The following is a 22,119-nucleotide window of genomic DNA, read 5'->3' on the forward strand; positions in this document are numbered from 1 at the left end:
ATGTAGTATGTTAATGTTTTATTGTAAATTTGCCTTAATAAAAAGTTTTAAAGACAATAAGCATGCTCCTGCAAATTACAGATCAGTAAGCCTTCTCTCTGTTTAGTACCAGGTATATGAAAGATGGAGTTTTAAAACAGTATGAAATCATGAACATAATATGTTAGGAACAAACCAGTATGGCTTCTGTAAAAGGAAACCTTGCCTCTTAAATCTATTAGAATTCTTTGAGGATGTTTAAGTAACGGTAGGTAAAAGAGAATTGATGTAATTTGTCTGAACTTTCAAAAAGCCTTTGACAAAGTTCCTCATAAGAGGCTTCTAAAGTGACTAAGTGTAGTCACAGGTGAGAAGTAAAGTATTCACACATTAGGAACTGTTTAAGAGGCAGAAAATTAGTAGTAATAAATGGAATGTTTTCAGCATCAGCAGACAGTTAACAAAAGGATTTCCTAAGGGCCTGTACAGGGACCCATGTTGCTTAATGTATTTATTAATGATGTGGGAAAAGGGATGAAAAGTGAGGGGACAAAACTATTTGCAGATAGTAAACTATTTTGGTTAGTCAGTACTATATTAGACTATGAGGAACTTCAGAGGGACTTAGCAAAGCTAGGGTAATGGGAAAATAATACATATTGGAAGGAGTAATTTGAACTATTCTTGTGTCTTTATGGATTATAAATTGACTGTTACCACCGGAAGAAAAAGACCTTAATATCACTGAGGACATTATAATGAAAAGTTCATGTGCATTGGTAGTTGAAAGAGTAAACAAAAATGCTAGGTTGTACAAATAATTGAATAGCAAATATATGGAAAATAATATAATGCCATTATGTAAATTGATCATACCCTCTCACCTTATTGCTGTGTTCAGTTCTGGTCACTCCATCTGAAAAAACAAACAAAAATAAAACACACAGAAACTCATAGCATAATAATTAGAGGCATGAAAATACCTCTGTGTGAAGAAGTAGTGGGAAGATTAGTACTGATTTGTTTAGAAAAGATGTGAAAGGGAACGTGAGAAATATGGAATAATAAATGATATAGAGGAAGTAAATTAAGCACTCCCATTTATCCTTTCTTATAACAAGAGAACATGGGGGCAGCAAAGCAACTGCAAAACAATCAATTTAAAATTGATAAAAGGAAATACTTTTGACACAATTCATAATTAATCTGTGGAATTCATTGTTATGAGATATAATTGAAGCCATGAGCTCAGTAGAATTTAAAAATAGGATCAAACTTTTGTATGGATTAATGAAAACATCAGCAGTTAAAAAATATGATGATATACGAAGGGATATAAATCCTCATGTTTCAAAGGGGTTCAGAAGAAACATCTCCCATAAGCAGGTTATCTATCACCTTCCTCGAAAGCATCTGGCACAGGCTTGTGTCAGAGGCAGGACATCAGACTAGCTGAACCACTGAATTTATTCAGTATAGCAATTCCTACGTTCCTGTAAGTTAAGCTTATTTTTATGCTAATGGAATATCCACGAGCAAATCATGATATCCTCAGATTCCTTTGTATATACTAGGCTATTTGATTAATATCTTTTCAAAATTTTCATTCTGTGGATTTATCATAAATATTTGAAATTCACGCTGTGTTGCTTAGTTATGACTTGGGCAATAAATCAGAGGGCCCTTTACACATTTCTGATTGGGTGAATGCACAAGCTCTACTAAATTGAATACTTGTGCATGCAAATTTAAAAATTCATTTTCCTCAAGTAGTCAGGCATGCGACTTGGAAACTGACTTACTGCAAACATCTTTGCCATTAAAACTTGATCATATGAAGGATCACAGAAATCAAAACATGAGACGAATCCTGAGCATAGGCCAAAGCAAAAGCATTTAAAAATTTGAATGAATATTTGGGGGGGAGGTTGCATTTTTTCCCAGCTCTAATTCTAACTCTCTATTCTTCTTCTGCTAATAGATGGTTGTTGTTTTTGTTAATATTAATATTATTGCAGTAGTGCCTAGAAGTCCCAATGAGGATCGGGGCCCCATTGTGCTGGATGCTTTACAGATATGTAACGGGACACTGTCCTGGGCCAAAGAGATTAGAACACCAACCTGTTCCTAAAAACCTAGGACCAGATCCTGAGATGATATAAACTGGCACAGTTCAACTGAGTTCAGTGGAACCATACAAATTTACAGCAGCTAAGAATTTGACCCTTAATTTTAACATTGTTTTGACTTTCATCCTTTTTAAATATGTTTGTGTTTCTTGTGGGTTATCCTTGACTTATATATATATATATATATACACACACTTTTGAGAGCTTCTGAGAGTTGTGATTTGATATCAATAGAGAATTACTTTTTCTTAGCAGCAGCAGAACAGGCACAACATGGAGAGCGGTAATGTAAGGCAGGAACTAAACAAGCTTAACTACACTATTCACCAATGTACCTCAACGTGGGTCTGGAGTCACACTTCTAGAGCTCAAGTGGTAGAACAATCTCCCTACATTTGTCGTCTTTATTGACCATGGTTCTTATGGCTTGCTTGATATGAACTGTAGGGCTCAAGTCCTGCAAAGATTTAGGTGCATGCTTAACTCTGCAGGCATGTAGCTTAACTTTCAATTGAAGTCAGTGGGATTGTTCATATGCATGAAGTTAAGTATATGCATATGTCTTTGAAGAACTGAGTGCCTAGGAACTGGACTATCAACTAATCTCAAACAAGCCACCAAAGAACCATCATAAGGTATGGGTTTTTTCCTCTCCCCCAGTCATTATTAGGATTAGCAGAATTCAATTTTTATTTTTTTATAATTTTGATGGATAATATCAATGTTTATTTTTAAGTATTTATTATTTTTATCCATTTCAGTTTTCACAGTTGTGGAAAACTGGGGATATCAGACAACGGGGGTTCAGACAATTATTTAATGACAGTGAAATTCAAAACGTTAAGGCTTTATAACTGTTAAAACATAAATTGTCAACATCACATATACAAAGTAAATATCCTTAAATCAAACCCTAATAAATTCTCAAGCAGCATTTTTCTTACTTTACTTATCTGAAATTCTAATGATCATCAATGGAAATATTTTTTCATCAGTCTGTGTGTATATGAATAAATCATTATTTACCAACATATACTGATAAAAATCTGATCCTTCCAAACCTAGTCATTATCCATCAATCTCAGTTGGTTTAAAACAAATGACCTAGATGTGGAAAGTGTTCCGTATCTTTTTAACAATACACTGAATCAGTCATTGCCTTGTAATGATTTTTTCAAAATAATAAAAAAGAGTGTTGGTAAGAATTTTTAATTATATAATTAATTTATTGGCATTTGAGTGGCCTTAGCATCATAGAGAAATGTTACTTCATGAGAACATATATGCCACAGAACACTTTTCAACATAAGGAAAAAGCAAATATAGGAAAATATTTGTTTACATTAAGAATTCCATTGCATTTTTTGAAAAAAAAATTAAAATGTAATTAGTGAGGCTCTTATGTGGTCAGTACTGTGGCAGCAGAATTTTCTATTCTTTTTGTTTAGTTATGCCTTTTTTCTGAAAATTATTTGCACAGTTTTACCATAGTTGAATAGACCATAGTTGAATAGACAAACAACAAACAGACAACCAATATTGTGGCATCACAAAAACTAACAAAAAAAATTAGTAACATTTGAGAAAGAAATAAGTGCTTGATTTTTAAAAGGGGAATATAGTGGCCTGTACCCATTTTTGCATTTGCATTTATGCTCTTATAATTTCTCATACAAGTGTACAAACAAATCAGGTATTGGTATTACAAAGGCTTAGCTGGGCCCTTAACTAATGATTTCCTCATGAAAATGCAGAGTTTTAATGTAAAATTGTGGTACGTATTTGCAATCAAATATGGACAAACATGCACCAAAAATGCATGTGCAATTCGGTTCTTACCACTAAAAATTGACCCTAAAGTTTGAATTTTTCAATGGTGGCTTCAAACAAATTTGCACTGAAATGCACAAGTTTGAGCACCATCATGTGTATGTAAGAAAAATAATGTATATGTGTAAAACTCTGTTTGCATGCACAAGTGAATTATGCATGTGTAAATTCTATAATTTTGTGCACAAAGACTGCTGAAAATATTATTCCCCTTCTTGCAATCTGACCTGTAAAGGTGATCCCCTTACACTGGTTTGGAGCCCCAATAGAATCAATGAAACTCTGCCTGGTCACCCCCATGACTCGGATTTCAGCATCAAGGCCTCTATGTGCAAATGATTTGTGTGTGCAAACCTAAAAGATAGCTTTTAATGCCCAGACCCGAACTGTGCATTTGGACATTTCCTCTAAGCAGTACGAGGAACCCCTTGGCTTCGCCACTGTCATTTTTAAAATGCCAAGAGACAGAAGTTGCTATATTAATAAAATTTATCAGTCTAAATTCATTATGGGCCATTAAAAATAATTTAAGCTATATTTCTAAATAAAATAAAGTACCTTAAAATCTTAAATTGTACGAATGAATAAGGTAAGTGTGAGAGGTGATATATAGCCACTGAGTGCCATAAATACTCTGTGACTTTACATAAACTACTCATGGTGATTCACCGCTCAACCACTATTGAGTAATTTATGATAAGTTTTTAATCTCCTATTCACCACTATTTTGTATTCTTCTTGTGACTATAGTTCTCTTGCAGTAATCACTCAAAGGGAAGAATAGTAACAGGATACTTACTGTAGTAATAGTTAGAGAGGAAATGGATAATTCACATGGCAAAATCAAGAAGGAACAGTTTAGAAAATGCAGAAATAACCTAATATGTTCATTTTAATATGGATTAATAAAATTTAACCTTGAGTGATGTTATTTTTAATTGAATTGTTCCATTTTTTTAACATGAAGAAAAATGAGAGAATCATTCAATTTTCCATTCTAAACCAGGAATATTAGCTGCTATATTTAGTCTTTTTATATAGCTGAGCCTTTTTATATAGCTAAGACACTAGACAGAACTTTGTAGTATCCTCTATATTATAAAATGGTGAGAAATGCAATGGTAAGGCTGGGAACACTTTGTCTACCCTGAAATGCAGCCACTTCTGGGATGAAATACCACATATATCAGCAACTCATAGCAACACAGTTTAGGGCAGAAGGTAAAGAATAAATTGTCTGTTTGAATTTAAAGAGGGATTTCTTTTCAGGGAGGCAACTTGAATATGACCAGGTTTATTGAATTTCCACGCATACTTTTATGAAAGGTACCATGAGCTCTTTAACTTCAAATTGTTGAAAATTTGATTTTACATCTCATTAAAAGACAGCAGACAATCTCCCCTGCCACGATCAAATACACACACCATTTTAGAACAGTGGTTGAGTAGTGTTGGGGCATGGCTAAACTGCAATTAAAAACCCGCGGCTGGCCCATGACAGCTGATTCAGGCTAAGGGGCTGTTTAATTGTGATATAGGTGTTTGGGCTCATGCTGGAACCCAGGCTTTAGGGCGCTGCAAGGTGAGAGGGTTTCAGAGCTCGAACGTCTACGCCACAGTTAAATAGCCACTTAGCCTGAGCCCCGTGAGCCCAAGTCAGCTAGCATGGGCCAGCTGTGCGTGTCTAATTGCAGCATAGACATAGACTTACCCTCAGAAAATAGAATGCCATCTTCTGAATCACCAACACTAAACTATTACAGAAACTAACAGAAAATCTGCTGAAGCCATTGTTAGTCATTTTTGAGAATGCTGTGTCTATCAATACAAGGTAACATTTTCAAAGCACCTAAGTGACTTAGGAGCCTAAGTCTCATTTTCAAATGTGTTTTAGGCAATGGGACTTAGGCTTAATCACTTAAGTGGCTTTGAAACTTCTATCTCACATTGCTTGCCTACCATGAGTAAAAGTAAATGCTAGCCTCACATTTGTTAGAGGCCGGCTGCTTCTGTCCTATTTGCTGTTGATTGACACAGGGGTATGGAACAGAATTTGCTCCTGCCCCTGGCTCTATGCAAAGTAGAATCTCCTCATGACACCTCCAGCTTATGCACTCCACAAGGGAGGAGAGACTACAAGTGGTTCTTGCTCCCAGCTCGCTCCATGGCTGGATGGTCCTCTTCACAAATCCATGCTAGTTAGCTCCTATTCCTTTGCTTCTCTTCCTCCCGGTTCCATACACAGCAAAACCTTGAAAGCATCCCTCACAAAGGCTCCCATGCACATGTGTGTGATTCCCTTTCCCCCACTTTCATTTGTAAAGGCTTTACACCTTCTTTCCAACTATTTTTTGCCCCGAGGGAAGGAAAGAGGACAACAGTTTAAAGAAAGTGACAAATAATTGGGGGGGGGAGAGGGGAAGCAAAGAAAAGCAGTCCTCAGAACTAATTGCACTGATACCTTTACATTTACACAAGAACACTCTAATGTCTGGTACACTGGCAAGTCTACTTCTCCTTAGATTGCACTTCATCTCTGTTCTCACATGTCAGCCACTGACCATGCAGAGAGATTCATGTTAGCGATGGGAAATGCTGCTGGTATGACGCTACTGTGAATATAGTTAATTTGTTTTCAGAAGTCACTGCAGTCTAGTGAGGTCTCAGAGGATGGGAAAATGACATATTTAGTATTTTGTTTTAAGGAAGGGAAAAGGGAGATCCAGGTAATTAGACCATTAAGTTTAACTTCAATTCCTTATAAGTTGCTGAAAGAATTAATAAAGCAATCACTCAGTCTGTAAGCACCAAGAATAAAATAACATGATGATTGGTGAGCAGTGTGGATTCATGAAAACTAAATTAAGCTAATTTATTTCTTTGATAGGAAAAAAATCTTTGTTGGTTAAAGAAAATATAATCAACATAGTGAAACAAATCTTCAAAACATGTTCCTAAATTCTACCTGCAAAATGTGTGTATGCATGAGTTGCAAGAGTAAAACCTGTATTTGCATGTATACATTATTACCAGTTTTACATATTCTATTGTAGTATTTAAGCTTGCAACATGTACTGTTCAGATCTGACGTGTACAATTCAATCTGCTGGTTTCAAATATTCAGAAATGTGATCAAGCATATTTTCTTGGTTTAGAGTTTGCAATTGTTTTACATGCCATTTTCATAGGTAAACTGAAATAATGTATAATAATAATAATATATAATAATAGATTAGAGTAGACTAAAAGGGACTGATATTGAACAGTGCTTCAACTCAATCTTCCTTCCTTGTTCTGCAGTTTTTCAGGTGCACCCTTAAGTAGAGTCAGATACCAAGTATATCATGTAGGTGTTTAACTATCTGGTTATGCTTTCATATGACATCTAAATGAGAGCAAATTCACACCCACATGACATCTAAATGTGCCACACATAACTTTGGGTGCAAAAAGAGAGGGTGAGTTTTAAAAATTAGCTCACAAATAACAAAACAGTAATTGTTGTTATAATCAACTAATATCAAGCTGGGAGAGGGTGTTTAGTAGTATCTTGAAGTGGTCTATTCTAGACCCAGTATAACTCATTATTGACTTGGAAGACACCGTGGAGAGTATGCTAATCATAATTTTGAACAGTAGAAACTTGGGGAACATTATAAATATTATAAAATATAGTGTAATTTTGGTAAATTGGAGGGACTGGCTGAAATTTGAAAGTATGGTACTCAGTAAAAACTGAGGTAAAGTGTTTTAAGTGAAGCAAAGAAAATGCTTAGATATAGAATAAGGAATACCAGCCAGATCATACTACTACAGAAAAAGCACCATAGGTTATATATAGTAAATGTTAAATTTGGTATAAGACAGGAATGCAGTGCTGATGTAATATTGTATCAGAGTGCTTTATTTGGTTTCAGGCTTCTCAACTTAAAAAAAGACAAATGTCCATAGATGTCAGAAATGTTCAGTGAAAATGTTGAATTATTTTGAAAATAAGACACGAAAGACTGGGGGGGAATGGGAAATAATGAAGCTAGAGAAATGAAGATTGAAAGGGAGATGAGAGTTATTTATAAATATGTAAACAGCTGTTACAAAGAGGATAGGGATCAATTATGGTCATTATTCAATGAATACAGCACAGGAATGAGTGGTTTAAGATGAAGCAGGAAAAATGTAAATTAGGCATTAGGACACATAGACAGTGGAATAGGTTGCTAAAAGAGGATTTTGAATTGCCTTCACTGGAGATGTTCAATGATAGATACAACACCCATGTATCAGGAATAGTTTAGGAATAATGGAATTAGTCCCAACACAATGCATGAGTACAGATTAGGTGAGCTATCCAGGTCTCCTCCAGTCTGAAATATTCTATGATTCTCTCCGTCTCTAAGACAATGATACTGTGTGTATTATCTTCAATGGTATCAGAAGATATTATGGTTATAGTAAAACAGAGAAGAAAAATTTGCTACTGATTGGTACATCTTGTGAGAACGTTGGCTTTCACGTTTTTATGGTCCATTGTAAAGAACAGCTGACTGTTCTGTATATTGAACAGTTGCACTTGGAAGGCATTATTTCCATAGAAAATAATGGCAACCACAAGATGAATCAAATCTGACATATATTTTGCCGCCTCTGTTAAAAAAATTAGCACAGAAAATCAAGTATACACAGAAGTATCATACATGTCATAGAACACTGGTAGCAACAAACAGCCCCGACTCAATTCAGGAAAACATCCCTATTAAACACATGCTTAAATTTAAACATGCGCCAATATTCCATTGAAGTGAATTCTTAGAGTTAAGCACCAAAGTGTGGCCCTAAACAGTGCTTAAACACTTTATTGAATCAGGTCTTATTTATAGCTGGTGAAATTCAATTCTGGACAAAGAATCAGCAGAAGTCTTAAGTCTTAAAAATAAGTATTAGCACCAAGGAAAAAAAAGAATGAGAGAAATGGCTAAAATATTAATATCAAACAGGAGTTGCATTACAAAGCCAGCATCTGCCATCAGATACCAAACTTTTACCACATTAAGGGTATAGCTACACTAGAAAAGGTATATAGGTCACCTTACAGCCATCACGGTAATTACCGCAGTGGTGCATGTCCACATTACCCTCCTTGGGTTGGTGGTATGCATCTTCACCAGCAGCACTTCCACCAACCTAAGAGGGGCAGTGGGGAACTGAGAGCCTGGTCTCTCAGGTCCACTGGCAGCTCCCTCCCAGGAGCTTGGCTCCCCCACAGTTTCATGGGCTCCCAACAGGTTGATCTGTCCCTCCCACCACTCTCCATTCCCTGCGGAGAGTGGGGGGGAGCCACCAAGGGCTTCTCACCCCCGGGGAGTGTGGTCCATCTGGCCTAGCTTCTCCCCTTTTCTCCCCACCACTGCCCACTCCCTGCTGGGAGCCGGGCAGCCTTGTCAATTTCACGACTCCGTGAAATTGAAAAGGCTATTTGGTTCTTGGTAGGGTCCAGACACCTGAGTTTCTTACCCTGGCTCTTAGCCGGGAGCAGGGTCCGGCCACCCAGCTCTAAGTATTTTAAGTATGGGGGTGAGAGGAAATATGGTACCTCAAGAGTGCGCTGTATGGCAAATTTTTGGAATGGCCCTCAGTGTAGCAAAATATTGAGGAATTTGTTCTCAGGGCTATGGTCATTGTATGTTTTCTTCTGTTTTAAGCTTAGGAATGAAAATGGAACTGTGAATAGTCCATTTGTCCACACAGACGTGCACATACAATCCTTAATGAAGACAACATATCTGTAGAGCCTAGAAGGGCCTCAAAAGCGTATCAAAATGAGGGAATTAAATTTCTTAAAATATCTACTGTTAATTCTGCACTGAAGCTAGTAGAGTTGACCGAGCGTATGTCAATACAGAATTTGGTCAACAAACTTTAAAAACCAGTTGATCATCCATTTAATTATTGGTGTAGATTTCAAAATTAAGTTTTTGTAGGAAAAGGCACTGAAAAGTGACCCTCTTTTATTTAGACAAGTGATATGTTCCTTTTAATGGGATATTGGGAGTAACATCATCCGTATCAAAGTAATTTTCAGGAGGCTGTAAACACTGTGTGATCAATACAACATCCATCCGTGTCAAATCTCCAGTTGTCTTAGAGTCATTGTTGCTTGAATTGATTTCAGTGAATTTGGACAATGACATCTTATATGAACTTATACAAGACAAAAGGAAAGGCATTATATGTAGTTAAATTATTTGTTATGGGAATGGTAATTCTTGGATATGCTAGACCATCTAAGTTTGGAGAAAATCCTCAATCTAATGAACAGAATTTAATGATCTTTAGGATTTATTTATTTAGATAAAAGCAAGTGTATTTGTTAGAAAAGGTTCAGCCTTGCAATTACTAATCCTTTGTATTTGCACCTCATTATTTTATTCACAGCCTGCAGATCTAATGCTCACATTCTCTTTTGATTTTACATAGTCTGAGTAATTGTACATATCACTCCAAATGCTATCAGATTTCAAGAGACAAATTCTGCCTGGCTATAATATGTGTTGTAGGGGAATCTCTTCACCCCCTTCCCCACTTTGAGTAGTGCTACCAGGTCTGTACATAAGAAAGAGCAGGGACTATGCCTTTCCAATACACCTGCTGGGCAGATGGTAAGGACCCCATTGTACAAACACCCACACAAAGAGACACACACACACACGGCCAACGGAATGTCTGGTCTCCCTAAAGGGTGTAGTAGAAGAATGGCTCTTCGTACTTACTCTGAGGTATTGGCCCAGATCCTCAAAGGTACTTAGGGGTTGCTCTGCTCAGCATTGCAATGCCACATCTCTGGGTGGCCTGCTACGTAGTTGAATCCTCAGCCCTGATTTAGGCACCCAGGCTCTCTACACAATGCATGGGGAGAGTTAAATGCTTAAGAAAAGGATTCTCAGCAGCCAGCAAAGTGATCATAAAACCATCTAAGTTAGTCAGGAATGAAAGGCTGAGGAGAAGAATGGGCAGGAATAGAAAAGGGGCTTAGGCCTAAGTAACTGACCTGGTACACTTCCTTCTGCTCAGGATCCTCAGACACAGACCCTCTCCTGGAGTTTGGCTCCTAAGCCAGGTCAACTGCTTAGGTAGCCCATCCCCTAGAAGTTAAAACCATTTCTCTCTCTCTCTCTCTCTGTGTGCTGCTCACGCTTGATACCCTTCACACTCATCCTACATTTCCGTATTCCCTGACTGACTTTTGTGTAGGTTCTGTACTGATTCCCCACTCATCAGTGGCCTGCATCTGGCCCTTCTGCTGTGGGGCTGCAGGTAACGGATGTTAGGCATGCTCAGAGCATGCTTACAGGGTCAGGCCCCATTTGTGTGATGCACATTCCCTTGCCTCATTTGTGAACTGTAGTTCAAGGCTTTTGGGACTTTGACTTGAGCTATGTCTCTGAGCTGCTCGTTAGCTGTGGGGAAGCATCAGGTTGTAGGCAGCTTTGTGAATGCTGACCATTGGAAACATAGGCACCTAGGGGAGTAAGTGACGACAGGATCAGGCAGCAGCAGAGCAGCAATTTTGGAAATGTCAGTGGCACCTAATCAATGGAATTCAGTGCCTAAAAAGGCAGATAGACACTTAAATTCCTCTGGGCTGTTGTATCTTCATCTCACTTCTTACTATGTGAGCTGTATCTAAATGGCACAGTGGAGCCCTAAGAAGTTATTGAGCCCTGATGTTATACTACTCACTTCAATAGAGCAACAACACGGGTGAATTTGGAAGAATACTCATTTTCATATCTAGAAGGAAAATTAGCTAAAGTCCTTTTTTCAACCAATTGTTGTCAGGCAAAGAAAATTAATAAAGCAAAATAAAATCCCTAAATTGCATTCTTTTGCATTCTAAAGACAAACATGCAAATGTACAGATGTATGTATGGGGAACAAAACATCCCATTTAAGCTCTTTAAAGAAAAAAAGAATCCCGTCTGCACTAATCAGTAAGGAAAGAACATTTGGGAACATGTCATCTTCACATTTGCGAACTAGTGATTTGGGAACCAGACAAGACTGACCGTATCCCATTAAGAAATATGTGGAATGTCTTTTAACGGCATTTTCATAAGATATCACTAATCATTTAAAAATCCTCTTTAAATATTACATATTTAAAATGACTATGGATTGTGAAACATATTGGCTGTGATGACTAGAATGCTTCCTATCCATAGAACAGGTTTAAAATGTTCATCAGAGGTGTAATTTTCCCTATCCCAAATCCCCATGCCGGCAATGCATCTCATCCTTTACCTGTATAACCATCACAAAGGGTGTGGGATAATGTTAATTCACTGTGCATTCCCATTCACTCCTTGACCTCTCTTAAAAAAAGGGACATTTGATGATAACTGTGGTCATGGCTTTGTGATGTGAACACCTGCCCGCTAATTACTAGTCTGAAAGTGCCTGTTCATTTCATATAGAGCACAAAGCTACCATCAGATAAATTGTAGTCACTAACAAACTAAATTTGCACTAGAGATACAGAGCAGACATAGATTACTAATCATCTGAGTAATCCATTCCTCCAGCCTCCCGGGTGAAATCCTGGCCCTGTCAAAATCAGTGGGCGTTTGATAGTGCCAGATTGCACACTCTGTGTTTAAAACACATATAATGCTGCAAACAAACTATAGGAATATAAAGACAGTTCAAGCCAACTAATAAGACAAATTGAAAACCAAGATAAACATAAATTAAATATGATATCGGCCTCTTATGCTATACTATCTGTGGAAGAAATATGCTGTATCTGTATAATGCCTGAGTATTTGTGCTCTTTGTGAATGGAATGTGAGGAACTTGGGTTGCTTTTTCTTTCCTATGGCAGCAGTAGCAACCATAGACCCTTTGTACCAACTGCATGGGACATTGGGACCACTGGATCTGCATAAACATTGCTTTGTCCTTGGAACATACCCATTGCACCCTCAAAGTATCCCTCTCTGCTTACCCCTCATCTAGACAGGCATGGAGACAAATACTACAGTGCATGAGATTGTTCTCTTGCATGGCAGCCCAGATGCCAATCTCCATCACAGCTGCTATGCAGGCTTAAGAGATATGAAAGTCTTCGTACTTAAACTCCACACTAGACGTCAGTTTGGCCCTTGGGTAGTAAATATAACATATATAGTGCTGCCTTGTTTCCTTTCTGTTCTTCTGTTACATGGATGTGTCTGACTGAAGAGATTATTTTTTTTCTTCCTCTTCTTCCTCTTGGTAGCAGTAGCACTAATATTTATACAGCGGCATTAGTGTGCATGGCATTGTACATGGTCCCTTCCCTGAACCTTCAAGGCGAAGGATCAATTGGATCTAAAAACTACTGGCCCATCATGTGGGCAGTATGGGGTTACATTATGCCATGTTCTTTCTGGTGCTGTCAGTGTATAGGGTGGGCACGACTGCAGCTATGCTCATAAAAAAGGTGCAACATGCACTCCTTTTGCAGCTGGCCATTGTGAAGGGAAGTTGCAGGGTCATGGCTCTGTCTCCTTCCTGTACTCCTTGGGGTTGCCAGCAAAGCTTAACGGACTGTTCTTCTGTTCAGGGAAGTGCAAGATTTGCAAATATGGCCAGTCCCTGTTCGGGAGTTATTAGCGTAAGGAATGCTCCTTTTGCCCTTCCCCCTCGTTTGCCAACCTAGAATCTAGCTCTGTCCATGTGCGAGAAAACAGACAAAAGGGCAGGCAATGGGTGAGATTTTGTGATAGAAAGGGTTCTTATGAATGCATCTTGATAGATCTTCTGTTTTGTTCAATATATTTCAATATATTTCTGTTATTGTTTATAAGCCAGAATTATTCATTACAGTTATTGATTTTTTTCTTTTCTCTTTTCTATTATCTTATTTTTCTTCCTTTTCATTCCTTCTTGTTCCACTCATTCTTTTGTGTGATTTTCTTTCCTCAATGTCTACATGTAACTAATTCACTGATATTAATAGAGTTATACATGCATCTCAATGGAAGAATAAATCCTAACGTAAGTCTGCTGTATGCTGCTTCCAATTTTTAGTGAAACCTATTATAATTTTTTCTGTATTATATACTCTTTCTATAACATTCAAAATCCTTGCCCTTTGGAGAAGGACAGCTACCTCCAAAATGACACAGATCATGGATCTGTAACGCTATTTGAACTACCCTTCATGGAAGTGGTGGTGGTTGGTACTTGATGGAAGCATCACATAGTGGCTAGGGAGTCAGCTCCTCTTTAATTCAGCGTGGGGCTCGTAGGTGAGCCTGGGCCCTCTCACTGCACCAGACTCCAGCCCAGGGCCCCGTGAGGGTTACCAAAGGCCAGGCACACAGGACTGCCTTACAGCTACCCTCCCTGGGCCACTGCCTCCTCCTCAATCTATAGTTCATGCTTTGCAGTCTGTAGCAAGAACTACTGAAGAAAGTGTTCACTGCACCTTGAGTCTGTCCGGGCCCAGCAGGTAGGATCTTGATTTTGCAGAGGCACTACCACAGAATACCTTCTCAGGAGCTCCTAGGCCAGGTCCTTCGCCCTGCTTTGTCAGCCCTCTTCTGGTTTCTTTTTAAACTCCACCTCCATCCAGAGCATCCAGAGATGCTCTTTAACTCTTTTAGTCCTAGTGTGGGGTTTACCCATCACATAAGTATGCATCACATAAGTATGCTAATAAGTATAATAATAAGAAAAAAATGTTAAAATTGCTTTCTATTTGTGCTGCTTATTTAGTCCTTCTCCTCTCCCAAAGACATTTATTAAAGAGCTGAACTTGTGTAAGTATGGTTGTAATATTATTAAACTTTACTAATTATTACAACAATATTTGTAACCAAAAGCCATCATTCCCAGTGAAGCTTTCTTCACTAGATTTCAGAGTTCACTACAGAGAACAGAATACAAAAAAACAGTTAAATAAGGATGAAGAAAGAAGTGTAGTCTGAGGTAAAAACTGAGAGTCAGGCATTCTTGAGTTCCTCTACAAACTTTTGATATTTCCCAATTCTATAGCGTTTTCCATCTCTGGATCTCAAAGCGGATTATAAAGAATAGAGATTTAAGCCTTGTTACACTTATGAGATTGCTTTCCTATCTTATTCCCATTTTACAGAAGGAGAAGTTGTGACACTGAGAGGTTTGGTGATTTTTCCCAAATTCACACAGACAATCTTTAGCAGAGCCAGGAATAGACTCCAGATCTCCTGACTTCTTGCCTGCTGCTTTAACTACAAGACCATCCTTATTCCCATTTTACTGCTCTGACTCAGTTTCCCCATCGTCAAAACAAGGATAATAATACAGGGTCAAACCGATTTCTTGGCACATGGATTTCTGTACAGACACCCATGCAGAACAATGAAGAAAAGGGCAGGGCTGACACGCCCTCTCCCCTTCCCCTCCTCCCCCCAGCCAATGCAATTAAGTCTGTTTCTGTTGGTGTTCCATATGAAAGAGTTCTCTTAGGTTTAGGGATGGAAAGACTTCAATAAGGGACTTGCAGATACCCAGGGTATGGACTTTGCAAATATTTACTTAGTGTTATAAAATGGGCTAATTGTAGTGCAAGCACATAAATTAAAAATAATAATTACAAGAAAGTTTACACACTGACACAGGGTAAGGGAAAGAGTCATTACCAGACCTCTACTACAAAACTGTACCTCATTCATCTCTAGGGAAAGCCTAGGCAAACAGAGAGATCATTCTGTCTGCCCTGAAAGACCGAGACAGTGGCCCTGCTTCAGTGGACTCACTACCAGATAGGAAATAAAGGCCAGCAGACCTTAATGGAGGCAGCAGTTATCCCTGATGTGGGGCTGCAGGGGTGGGAGGCTTCATCCCCTGCCAATTCCAAAGGGCTTCAAATTAATTTCTCTTGAGGGAATGCACGACAGGAATCCCTGCAGAGATTTCCTGCATATCTGTCTCCTTCCATGGCTTTCTCAATAGCAGAAGGCAATCTCAGCTTCTGTACTTACCTATTTTACCAGGATATTGTAAAGATTAATATGAGTATTTATAAAGAGCTCTGAAGAGTGAAATAAATATATACGGGTTGGTTGGTTGGTTGATTATTTATTTATAAAGGACATAAAGTCCAGTACTTGGAATCAGACAGTTGTCTGCATGTGTGAGCTTCTGTTGAGTTTACTGAATATAATATTTGGTCCTGAGATAGTGATGGTTCTAATCTCATATTCACCAAAACTCTTTTCTCTCTGATGCCTCTCTATTCCATACAGACCACAGAGCCTTCATAACTGCCTTTCATCTTTTCTGGTCTCCTGCTGCAGTCTTAGCTTCTTCCTGTGTCATTTTGATAGAAGCAGAATTGAATGCTACTGTGCATCTCCATGTTGTATTTGGTCTACCTCATTGCTTTTTGCCCTGTGGGTTCTAGTCCAAATACTGTCTTGTTACCTTATTTGTTACTTTCCTCCACATCTGACCTTGCTGTCTCCATTTTTGTTTTGTAATTTCCGGTCCAATCCACTTCTGTTTTGTCCTCCTCCAGAATTCTTTGTTTGTGATTTTTTCTAGCCATCTGATATTTGCTAAGGATTTGCTAAGGCAGCTGTTTATGAAAACTTAATTAGATAGTAAGGTCTTCAAAAGGTACCCAAGTAAGATTTACTTTACAGTGGTGTTAAATATTCAAAGTATAGTCACCAAAACTACTAATGCATATTCGTTTTAAAAATAAAAGAGAATAGATATGGTGAAATATAAATCACACTGAAATTAAATTTACCTATGGGAAAATCAGTTAGCACAGATATATGTTAACCTAATCTAGTCAAGCTACCTTGACAACAGTGGGGCACGCATGATTTACAAATATAAGAAACGAAGTCTGTTCAATATATCATCTTATCAGTTCAACATAGCAAACTACCAGACCGTTGATCAAGATTAAAACTAAAGCCAAACATGAAATATTATTTTTTGGTTATTATGATTACTATGAATTGTAATGTTTTTGGATATTTACTATGAAGGACAAATCTTTCCCCCACATACTTTTCAACTGCATCAGAACAGACAAAAAAACTAATGAGATTATATTTGTTATAAAAGTATCTCATTAGTTTATCTGTTTTGATGCAATTGGGACAGTGAAAAAAAATCTTTACAATTCATAGTCACTTACAAAAAACAATATTTCTTATTTGGCTTTAGTTTTAATGTTGATAACAGTTTGCTGTGTTGAACTACTAAGATGCTATACTGAACAGACTTCATTTCTTATATTTGTAAATCAAGAGTACCCCACACTAGTGTATGTAGCCAGATTAGATTAGATGAATACATAATATCTATGCTAATAGATTTCCCCATAAATTCATTGTGAATTATATTTCATTGATTTACAACGTTTTAGGTGAACCTAATTTGTATATTTTTAAAAAATAGACTTGAGACTTACCATAGGCATATGTGATTTGCATGTATGAAGCCATTATAAAGTTAGGAAAATTCCTTTTGCTTTCATTATAACACTTCACATGAATGGACTGACCTTTCATTCCTCTAAATCAGATTTTGCAAATTTGAAGTTTAGGTTAAAACCTGAGTTTATCATTAAGTCTTTTAGAAAAAAAATCAGGACTTCAATCCAGCAAGCCAGTTCCATTTCTTACCAGCATCAGTCTGACTGAGATCAGAATCTGACCCAGTGTCTTTTCTGAATGCTAGTACAAGTCATTTGTTACCTTTGCTCCCAATTACAGCTAAAATAGCCAGTGTTTGCAGCTAATATAGCTACCACAGCTGGTGGATTAGGATACTGGTTTGCTAATGCATTGACCTTCTTCACCTATGCTACACTAGTTCAATTTCCAGAATACAGTATATGTTTGGATTTAAATTGTAGCACTAATGCATATTTTTTTCATCTCTCTGCCAAACCAGACTAAAGGGTCAATTGGTGATGAGGATAATGATTCATTTTGAAAGGGAAAAAAAGTCAGCTTCTGATTGTTTTGGAGATTCTAGGTCTTGTTTCAAATAACAAGATGAATTAGAAAAAAAGTAGTCTTGGAAATATCAGTAAGAGGGAATCTGCAAGAGTGACTCTTTGCCTTATTCATAAACTGATTGTATAAAGGCACATTGGAATACTTGCCATGGCATGTTAGACAGATAATAAAACAACATATAACATTGCTTTTAGAATATCAAACCACAGAGACTGTTCTCTGAAAAGTGATTCAACATTAAACTGTTTGCTACATGGGAATACCAAGAGATAGCTTGTCACAAGTTTTGATTTGATACTAAAACAAAGAAGTGTTGGAGACTGATTTTTTTTCTCAGAAGTGTCTTTCTTTCTTTCTGCAGCACGGAAAAGGATATGCTAGTCAGTTCTACAGGACTTACCTGAAGCAGCATGATTTGCACAAAAGTCGACCAACAAAAAGCATCAACTTTTCAACTTCATTATCTTGGCCATCCAGTTCTGTGTAACTGAAGGATTTGTGTGCTATTGGAGACATCATGGCCAACAATAGGACCTAATTGCTCTCAGCAGGCCTGAGAAATGAGTTGAAATGTGTGGAACTGTAGAAACTTCAGAGGCAACTGATCTTGCCTTTCTGATCAGTGTGTGCCTGTTTACAGCACTATATATCTTTCTCTCTCCAAAATGTCACTGAGCCCTTTAGATGTTTATATTCACCACAAGAAGCCAATCGTACAGATAAAAGAAATGTGCATTATAAATGCAATATCACTGTTTTAAACTTGACTGTTTTATATTATTTTTGTGTGATCAAGTGTTCCCCAAACTATTCCGACTTTACAAGAGAGATTGTGATCATATTCTTTTCACCTGTGGGTCATAAAAATGTTGTTAATCTACAGACCCACAAAATATCAAAGACATTCTGTAGTTTATACACCGTGTTGCAAAGTGTTTACTGTACTATTTCAAAGCTTCTAAATAAATATAAAATATATATATATATTATATTATATATAATTTTCCGAAAAATGTGGTACAATTTAGTTGATTTTTAAATGGATTCATATAGTCCAAATCATACACTAAAGTGAGAAGGTAATTCAGGGTCCCTAAGTTATCCTTGCTAAAAAAATAAATCTTTAATAATATTTCCCCAATTTTGGTATTTTGGTCAATCCTGTTTTTCCTTGTTTTCTGTTGTTGTTGTTGTTGTTGTTGGTTTTGTTATTCTTTTTAAAGCTGTAAGCAACAACATTTTGTCTAGACGTTGTACTGAATTTTCAATGCCAAAGATGCAGCTGTCAGTTTTACCACAATGAGCACTGACTATGTACTATCAAAAGTATATATCAATTTCCATTATTTTGATTCTATTTCTATGGTTTTTAATTTGGTATCACACCTTTTATAAAGGATCTATAAACTCACCTGTATATGTTGTTAAAAAGAACACTGGGTGTCTGTACATTTTGAAATGTAAGATGTAATGTAACTGAAGATAACTGTTCTAAGGAAATCCTCCCAAACTCCTAACTCACATACATCTTTCTTTGACATAATTTTGTGCAAACCTAAACAAATACATATATATCTTTTCATTTTGGCTAGAAATGGTTTTTGATAAAAGGTAAATCACAAAAGGCATAGATTTGGCCAAGCCTTTATTTTTTCTTCTTTTTTTTCTTTACACTAAAGAGATTTGGAGTAGGAATATGGTACATTCTCCAACTGACCCTGCTCTCACTGGAATTAATAAGAGATTGGCCAATGACTTCATTGGGAGCAGGATTAAGCCCATCCATATTGTTTTTACCTTTTATAATAATTCTGTGGACTGAAATGTTATCTCAGATTTTTTTTGCATACATATATAAAAAAAATTGTTTGAAAAGACAAGCCTTGAAAAGTGAAGTATATCTTTACTTTCATGTCCACATAGAGGAAGTATCATTTGCAAAGTGTAAAATCTAGTAAGACGTTTCTTTTTTCCTTTTTATGTTCTCTACTGTACAATTTCTTCTGTGTTTCCTAATTATTACCTGTCAAATACTGAAAAGAAATTATAGAATACTATCTGTTATCAGTCTATTGATGTCAATAGAACATTTCCCATTGACTTCAATGGACTTTGGATCAGGCCCTTACATCCAGATTCTGAAAACCTTGTCCATGCTAAGTATCTGTCGCAGCATGAGTAAGAGTGATAGAATCTGGCCTCCAAATGGTGGAAGGTGTTTTTGTTTGTTTTTTTCATTTTGTTTTGTTTTTTCTTTTTTCCAATGGCAACTGCTATTAGATAGAGACATGCAGATCATTTGTACAGAGTCCAACCTGCTGTTGATCCATACAGGATCCCTTCAGTGGGTGTTCCGTGTACCTGGATTGAGCCCTGAGGTCATTAGTTTATTTCATATGTCTAAGAAAATATGCTTGTTAAACACTTAACACATATTTCTAGCTTATTTGTACAACTTATAAAAACTTCTTGGGATCCTTTTTAAAATGTATATATAAAATCACAAAAAAAAAAAAAAAAAAAAAAAGCACAGAAAATAACTATTGATCTGAGCAAACACAGCAGTGAAATGTTTATTTAGCTTTAGGTAATGGGACTTTAGTCACCTATATGCCTTGTTAGTTTTATGAAGAATGGGCTATTTTAGTAATGAAATGTGTGAAGTATATTTCATTTGAAGAAGTCTGTCAATTTGTTGTTGCTGCTTTTAAGGCAAGAAAGTGATTGCCTTCCTGGAACTGGTTTTGCTTTATTCCTAAACCGTCTTTAAACTGAGGTATATACTGTAAAACAGAGTTGTTTTCAGTCCCGGGAGGGGGAAAAAAATCACATTTTTCTTTTTTAATAGACTATTAACATTTTTTTATTTGCTGAAACTTCATTCACACTTTGCATGCAATTATTTTTTAAAATAACCATGTCAAAATGATTTCATACATCTCCCATGATTGGTTTTGTTGCATTAACTCCATACTGTATACATCCTTGCATACATCCATTTATTTTTACCTTAACTAATCCTGCTATCAATCCACACAAAAAAATCCTAGTGAGTGCAGTGGGAGAGCCGCATATAGAACAATGGTCAAACTGAGCTCTATTTAGGACTAGATTGTGTTTATAACACTTAGGTGATAGTAAAAAGCAGCATATAGCTGCACTGCCTCAGGAGGACCACTGGGCATAAGGCTGTTCAAATAACTGAAGTCAGTTCAGGTGCAAGTCTGGAAAAAAATAAATATATATATATTGGGTTGACCTGTAATTAGAATGTTTCAAAATTTTCTGAGAGTCAAAAATGTAACAGAATAGATTCATTTTGTGCTGACCAAAATGTAGACCTGAAATGGAACATTTTGTTTAGATTTAAATTTCAAAAACTAAATGAAAAATTGAGGGAAATTCTGAAACAAAACATCTTTCTGAAACAAACCAAAAAACATTTTTTTTCCAGATTTCTGATTTTTTTTAAATTGTTTTTCAACTGACACAAATTGCCAAAATTGACTTGAATTCACAAAGGTTTCATTTGACCCAAATCTGCAGGTTTTTTTTTTTTTTTTTTTTTTTTTTTTTGGCAAAATAAGGTTTTGCATAAAAATTTTCACCCAGCTTTACCTGGGATGCATTTTGCTTCTGAGAGGCACAATCCTTCCCATGGCCCTCTGTTGCACTGATAGGGGAACATACTCCTTATTTTGCATCCAGTCAGCTCTGCTGGCTGTTACACGGGGTGAACAGCTCTATTTGCCAGATTTTAAAATGGAACAGATGGAAATAGGCACCTAGTGGAATTTTCAACAGTGCCTCAGTGCTGAACTCTCTAGATGCCTCTCTGCATTTTTAAGAGTCTAAACCCCTTTAAACATTTGGCACTATTTCTCTGCCCATTTCCCCCAGTTCCCACCTACTTGCTCCCAGGGGAAGTGTAAGTATGTACTTGCACTCATTTGAGCACCAGGGCCTGGATCTACATATTGCCCTAAAATGGATGTGCAGGTACTGAGAGATTGTGCCTTTCCTGCATGGCTACATTGGGGTTAGGGACAATCTAGCTCTGAATTAGGTGTTTAATGCCAAAAAATAATGCATGATTTTGTAATTATTGGGCCCAATTACTGCAAGCTCTCAGTGTGCAGAATAGCCCCTGGAGTCAACGGGAGTGACATGCAGAA

General features: G+C 37.0%; 1 protein-coding gene across 2 annotated transcripts in view; it reads left to right on the forward strand.

The window, feature by feature from the left end:
• The window catches only part of PCDH10 (protocadherin 10), a 35,986-nt gene extending 17,056 nt beyond the window's left edge, over positions 1-18,930 (forward strand). For both annotated transcript variants that reach the window (XM_067530179.1, XM_067530178.1), the window contains one exon: positions 18,306-18,930. Coding sequence is in view for 1 of the 2 variants with exons in the window: in XM_067530178.1 (XP_067386279.1) it covers positions 18,306-18,325 (20 nt within the window). In the remaining variant the exon portion in view is untranslated. The remainder of the gene's footprint in view (positions 1-18,305) is intronic.
• Positions 18,931-22,119: the final 3,189 nt, after the last annotated feature.

Source organism: Emydura macquarii, unplaced genomic scaffold (genome assembly GCF_026122565.2).
Source record: "Emydura macquarii macquarii isolate MOO-44397 ecotype Brisbane River unplaced genomic scaffold, CSIRO-AGI_Emac_v2 contig_3044, whole genome shotgun sequence".
Lineage (NCBI taxonomy): Eukaryota > Metazoa > Chordata > Testudines > Chelidae > Emydura > Emydura macquarii.